Source organism: Juglans microcarpa x Juglans regia, chromosome 2D (genome assembly GCF_004785595.1).
Source record: "Juglans microcarpa x Juglans regia isolate MS1-56 chromosome 2D, Jm3101_v1.0, whole genome shotgun sequence".
NCBI classification, from domain to species: Eukaryota; Viridiplantae; Streptophyta; class Magnoliopsida; order Fagales; family Juglandaceae; genus Juglans; species Juglans microcarpa x Juglans regia.
Window position 1 is genome coordinate 43,012,137 of NC_054596.1, and position 7,353 is coordinate 43,019,489.

Below are 7,353 nucleotides of genomic sequence, written 5' to 3' on the forward strand. Positions count from 1 at the left end.
ATGGGTTTATCGCTTTTCCAGTTCATGTTAATGCGTTTGCTTTTATTTTTCTCGCTGCTCCATATACTTGTGCTCGCTTATGCTTCTCCTTTCATGGAAATCCTTTGCCGGGATGATGAGAGGGCAGCCTTGCTGCAATTCAAGGAAAGCTTTCTCATCATTAATCAATCCAAATCTCACGATCCTTCTGCTTATCCAAAGGTCTCATCTTGGACACTGGAAGGAGACAATCGTGATTGCTGCTTATGGGATGGAGTTGAGTGCGATGATGACACAGGTCATGTCATTGGCCTCGACCTCAGTAGCGGTCGTCTCTTTGGTTCTCTTGCTCCCGACAGCAGCCTTTTCCGCCTTGTTCACCTTCAAAGGCTTAATCTCGCCTACAATCACTTTAACTACTCCCAAATCCCGTCCCAGGTAAGTAATCTTTCAAGACTCGCGGATCTCAATCTCTCTGCTTCTATGTTTTCGGGTCAAATTCCATCACAAATTTCACAATTATCACACTTGTCATCCCTTGATCTGTCCGACAACTATGATCTCTATTCTGGAAAACAGCTTTTGAAACTCAAGTCTGGCTTAATAAGCCTTGTCGGAAATTTGACTCGCCTACAATGGCTTCATTTAAACTATGTGAACATAAGCTCTGTGGTGCCTCGTTTCTTGGCAAATATGTCATCTTTAACGTCCATCCATCTTCAATATTGTGGATTGCAAGGAAATATTCCAGTAGGCATATTTAAGCTACCAAATTTGAAGGTTCTTGATGTGGCTTACAATGAAGGTCTCACTGGTTATTTGTCTGATCAGTTCACATGGAGTAGCCCCCTTGAGGTATTGAACCTCGCATTCACGAGTTTTTTAGGTGAGATACCCACTTCAATAGGAAACCTGGGCTCCCTGAATACGTTGGATTTGCGGAGTTGCAACTTTTCGGGGTCCATTCCCTCTTCACTTGGTAACATCACAAGCCTCATTTATCTTGAGATTTCAAATAATTCTTTCGTGGGTAAGATCCCATCAGCAGTTGGAAACCTCATCCAACTCTCCGTTCTAGATCTCTCCATCAATCAATTGATAGGTCGAATCCCGTTTGGACTTGGAAATCTAACACAACTGAGTTACCTTTCTCTACGCTACAATCTACTTACAAGAGAAATTCCTTTCCCTCTAATGAATCTCACAAAGTTAACTTCATTAGAACTTGGGAACAACAACCTTCAAGGTCGAATTCCAGATTCAATCTTTAATCTCAAGAATCTTAAAAACCTTGATCTTGGTCGGAACAGCTTTAGTGGCAGTGTGGAGTTTGGCAAGTTCGTTAAGCTCAAATATTTAACTATTTTGCGTCTATCGAATAATCAACTATCCGTACTTATTGAAGATGCCAGTGCCAATGCGAGTCTGCCAAAGTTTCAGTTTTTGGGATTATCTTCGTGCAACTTGAACAAGTTTCCAGATTTCGTAAAAAATCAGGATCGATTGGTGTGTTTAGATCTGTCCAACAACAACATCCATGGCACGGTACCGGAATGGATCTGGGACACGAGCAAATTGAGTCTTCAGGTTCTTTGCCTTTCGAAAAACTTTCTAACAAGCTTGGGTCAACATCCAGTGCCTCTTCCATGGACTCGTCTTGTTGGTTTAGACCTCAGGTCTAATTTGCTTCAAGGGTCACTTCCCATTCCACCAGCCACCATTTCTCATTATTATATGTCAAAGAACTCACTGACTGGAAATATTTCGGAATTGATTTGCATTCTCACTTCTATTCGAGTCCTTGATTTGGCAAATAACAAATTGAGTGGTTCACTTCCTAGATGTATGCAAAACTTTGGTGCTTCTTTCGTAGTGATTGACCTGGAAAGGAACAAGTTTCAAGGAAGCATTCCACAAACATGGACACAAGGAACCGAGTTAAGGATAATCAATTTCAGACAGAACAGATTCCAAGGACAGTTGCCAAGATCTTTGGCCAAGTGTACGGCGTTGGAGGTTGCTGACTTCAGTAACAACAAATTGCATGATATTTTTCCCTCTTGGTTGGAAAATCTTCCAATTCTAAAGGTTCTCAATTTGCGCTCAAACAACTTCCACGGTCAGATAGGAGCATCAAAAGCTGGCTATAAGTTTCCCAAATTGCGAGTCATTGACCTTTCCCACAATGGTTTTACTGGGAAACTGCCATTAGAAACTTTTGGAAATTGGAAGCAGCAGCCTCGTGAAGTTGCTAATTCAGATATTTTGTCATATATCCAAGTAAACTCATCTGTCATACCACAAAGATATTTGTGTAATTCTTGGCTCTATGATTATAATTACACCATGACAATGACAAATAAGGGAATCGCTGTCTTTTACGAGAAGGTGCACCAATTATTGAAAGCCATTGATATCTCGAGCAACAGATTTGGTGGAGAAATTCCAGAATCCATTGAAAATTTAAGGGGGCTTCATTTGCTCAATCTTTCTAATAATGTTCTCACGGGCCACATCCCACCATCATTAGCAAATCTTTCAGAGCTTGAATCATTAGACCTTTCTGAAAACAACTTCTCTGGGGAGATCCCACAGCAACTAACACAACTCACCTTCTTGGGATTTTTCAATGTTTCGAACAATCTTCTCACAGGACCTATACCACAAGGGGACCAGTTTGGTACATTTGGAAACAATTCATATGAGGGAAATTCAGGGCTATGTGGGAGACCTCTCTCAAAGGATTGTGAGGATTCTAATGCTTCGCCAGCACCTCCTTCATTCTCTGTTGATCAAACTCAAGAATCGGAATCTCCATTTCAATTTGGTTGGGAAATTGTTGCGGTAGGTTATGCATTTGGACTAGTTGTTGGAGTGACAATTGGGCATATTGTGCTTACAAGAAAACATGATTGGTTCATGAAGCAGCTGGCAAGATAAAGGATATTGATCTGCGGGATGTCTAATTCCCTCCTTTTAACAACTTCTTTTTTTTTTTTTAGCGGTTGCATGATCTTGAGTGTAATCATGTGTTAATATAAGTTTTTTGGGTGTTGGTTATTTTTTAAGTTTATTGTTTGTGGTTGATGGGTAATAAGTTTATTTTTTTGGAATGTCTTGTAACCACGGTGTTCTTCCGCCAAAAGTGATGGCTTATTAATAAAGACTAGAGGTATAGTCCTCTTTCCACAAAAAAAAAAAAAGTGTAATCATGCGTTCGCTCCTTTCAAGTATGAGAAATATTTTAGTCATAAATTGATTATACAAAAGTAATTCTATAAATTGACATGGCTTGATGTTGTTTATCAGATTGTGAAGTTATTTTTTGTAAAATAAATCTGACAGATCACATGAAACCACGTCAATTTGTAGAATTATTTTTATATAATCTCTTTATAGTTATAGCATGCAACGCTCCTTAAGTAATATTGTTTCATACAGGTTTTATATATAATTTTAGTGTAAAGTTTCTAATTGATGAAATTCTGTTTGAAGTTTCACGAATAGTAATTGACGTCCCACTTGCATGTTCTCCCTCAATCAATCTCAGTAACGTTTATTTTTAGAAATCTTGCATTCCATGTTAAGATCTGGAATTCAAGAGGCCAGACCAACTAACTAAACCACTTGAAAATTTAGGTGCATTTAGATAGTGGATTGAGATGAGATGAAAGTTGAAAGTTGAAAGTTGAAAGTTGAGTAAGATATTATTAGAATATTAGTTTTTAATATTATTATTATTTTGAAATTGAAAAAAGTTAAATTGTTTATTATATTTTGTGTGAAAATTTGAAAAAATTGTAATAATGAGATGAGATGAGATAAGATGAAACACTTCTTTATATTCAAGCCGGACCTTAATCAACCTTCAAATCTTCATTTATTAACGGTTAAGTACTCGTATTGATCATATTTGGCTTTGGTCATTTAATGAAAAAGAAAAGAAATTTTCTTTTACTATTCATAATCCCACACCTATGAAAAATACTCCACATTCTATAAAAAAAAAAATATAGGTGTTAGGTATAAAAGTGAATAGTAACTAATGGATAGAATTCCTAAAAAAAAAAAAAATACAATGGGTTTCAACTTTAATAAGCAAGAAATAAATTAACACAATGAAAATTCTACTATGCCGTCCAAACTATACCACTAGATTTGACCGCTCAGTTTTTTTTTTTTTTTTTTTTTTTACCAAATGATGAATAAAGTGATTTTAAATATATTGATGTATTTTTTTATTTTTTAAAAATATTTAAATACATTAAAAAAAAAACTAATTTTACAATTAACGGTAACACCTAGCGGTGGGCAGCGTAGCACCCTCTTAGCATAAACCAATAAAATTGATTCTTTCATGATCAACCTGTCATCCACAACCTAAAAGGCACGCAATGTCAGCGCCAATAGATACCCGATCTTTGCCTCTATCCATGTCAACTTAGGACCACTTGTACAATATTTATTCTCACATTGTTTACAATAACAACCAAAATTCAGATTAAATATTACAAGGAAAAAAAGAAAGAAAGATGGAGGTGCATTCCTGATTTTTTATTTATTTATTTTGTTTAAAGAAGAGGAATGATACCTCAATTTTTACAAGAAAAGCTTGAGGGCCCTGTTAATTGACTATTTATGTGCTGTATCTAATTTCTATGCAAGATCTAACTTACCTTGCAAAAAAAAAAAAAAAAGAATAGCTAGCATAAAACAAGGAATGCCCGACAAATCGTAATCCATCAATGAGCAAGACAACAGATAAAACATACAACCATTTCTATCGAAAAGCAATGAAAGATCGATTCAGATCCCAAAATCCATCACTTGTAGCCGAGAGTGCAGTTAGCTAGGGAAGGATGTCTGTCATCTTTGTTAGAAAAGAATAACAAACAGAGATTGAAAATAGTAAACACTGAAGCGATTGTTAATTTTTCTCTTAAACAAATACTATCTCTCACTCACGAAATTGTGTTCTGCAAAAGTGAATTTGGCAATTAGTTTTATCCTTAGGATACAACAATATTTATATAGTGTATAAATTATAAATTTTGAAAACTAATCTTAGAACAAACAGATATAATAGCAGCAGTTATATTATTTCATTTGAGTTTAAATAAAACGGTTTCTATTAGAAATGTGTAAAAAAAATTGTCGTTGACAGTTAATAATAACTGTACAAAATGATTAAAAAAATATATCATTTCATTTGAATTAAAATAGTTCTATCACTTGCAACACGTTAAGTGTGTTGTGACACTACTATTGTGTGTCTACCCTTATATTCCAATTTATTTGTATTATGAAACTCATTCACTTATATACCACTAAAAATTTACTTGTATTTTGAATGTGGACTAACAAAAAATCACATTGGAAAGAAACTTCAAAAGAAGTCAAAGTCAAATTAGAGTGAATTTTTGAAATAATCCAACAATCTTAAGCATAGATTTTTTAGAACTTAATTCGGCTGGAGTTTCATTGTTTTTATTGCAATTCTCTTCTTCTGTTTACATTCGATCTGCCTAGCTTCATGCGTATAATTTATTTGTTTTCTTCATGAGGCTTTACAATATGATGAGCAAATTAAGCCGATGGAATGCGTAATTGAATTCAATGGAAATGCAGGTAAAACTATCAGGCATGCATATGTCTTTACATCAACAGCTAGCTGCTAGCATAGTACAGTACAAACGAAAGTAGTTGGGGGGAGTGAGAGTGAAAACTGTGAAAACCTTTGTGCGTTTCTTGTGATCATTCAATCACCAAATTCTGTTCAGCAAGAATAGGGAACAGTGCTTTCTCAGATGTGTCCAACACACAAAACAACTCGACATGGGCACACTCCAAAATACACTGTGGCCGGGGTAGCCCACAACGTACAGAAGCTTTTCTATATCTAATCTCAAGTCAACCCCAGTGTTTTAATAATAATAATAATAATAAAATCAGTGTCTTAATTATATTATATTGAGACAGATGGCTCTCATGTACTGCCTGACTGTCATCTCAAATGTCCTATATATATTCCTTTGAAATGCAAATGTTTCTATATTTATCATGTGAAAGTAGTAGTACAAATAGGTAAGAACAAATCCTAATTACAAATGACATGAAAATAATGTATATAATATTGTTGCTCCAGTGATCTAGGGTTTTGTCCTCGACACTAATGCAAACTTGATCCATTAACAAGTCATGAAAACCCTAAAATTGAAACAGATAAGATAACTATTTGAAATGACTAACCAAGAATTATATATATATATATATATATAGTTGCCGTTCATTAATGAGAATGTTGACCTGGTCCTTTACAAGAGAAAACTATGTTGCTTTGAATCTCAAACATCATGATCACTATATAAATTTGATGATCATTTATGGGTCTTTTTATGCTATGTTTTTCTGGTTTTGCCGATCAGAAAAAGCTGCATTGCCAGACTATGGAGATCAGAGGGAAATTTCAACAATATCTGTCCAAGACCCTAAGCCCGAAGCTGGGATTTATGTCTGGCATGCCATGTAGGTTCTAGTTATACTAGCTAGCCTAGCTAGGAGGCCTCTTGTACATAAACTAGATATGTGGTCCACCTGAGCTCCCTGCCTTGTCGTGAGCATATATATATACAATAGAATTGAAGGCCAATATCCATGCACGGCCAAACTATATATATAATAACATGCACTAGTCCCGATCCTGAATTAAGTCAGTGGTTCCACAACGGTCCTTAAAACGAAACTCTTTGAAACATGTAAACAAGAGAAAACACCATAAGCAACAACAAAAACAAACAAATTCACTTCACTCGAAAACAATATTTAAAAACAACGCTAAAAAGCATATTCATATAGCAGTAGTACTGGTTCCAGTTATTTGCCTTGGACCTTTTCCGTTGGCCCCTTCTCTCCCCCCGATACTCTCTCTCCCCTTCTCTCCCCCCATGAAACACCCCGTCACCCACAGAATCTATAGTACTGGACCATGTTTCAGAGAAAAACTAAAAAGAAAGGAGAAAAAAACTCTTTCCCTCTCAGACTTCAGTACTCTAACAGAAAGTACAATAATATCATTGAATTTTATTATGTATAAAAAGTTTACGTATCAATTTATGTATTAATGTTATTGTTTTTATATTCTAAATTTAAATTAGTACTGTTTTCAATAAAATCTACTCTCTGATCAATCATATTAAATAAATGCGCGTATTAGTAGGCAGAATCACTTACAACTATATTTTTCCAATATCATTATTCTCCCTCTCAAGGTTCACACTCTCTCTCTCTCTCTCTCTGAACTGCAATCTAATCTAGCAAGCTCACCCAATGTTAACGGTGGGGCACCGCCCCCGACCGTCACCACCTCACGAAGCC

General features: G+C 35.6%; 1 protein-coding gene across 1 annotated transcript; it reads left to right on the plus strand.

The window, feature by feature from the left end:
* LOC121249538 (receptor-like protein 6) lies at positions 1-2,919 on the plus strand. The gene has a single exon (XM_041148237.1). The coding sequence runs from the start codon at positions 1-3 to the stop codon at positions 2,917-2,919; it is 2,919 nt and encodes a 972-aa protein (XP_041004171.1).
* The last annotated feature ends 4,434 nt before the right edge of the window (positions 2,920-7,353 follow it).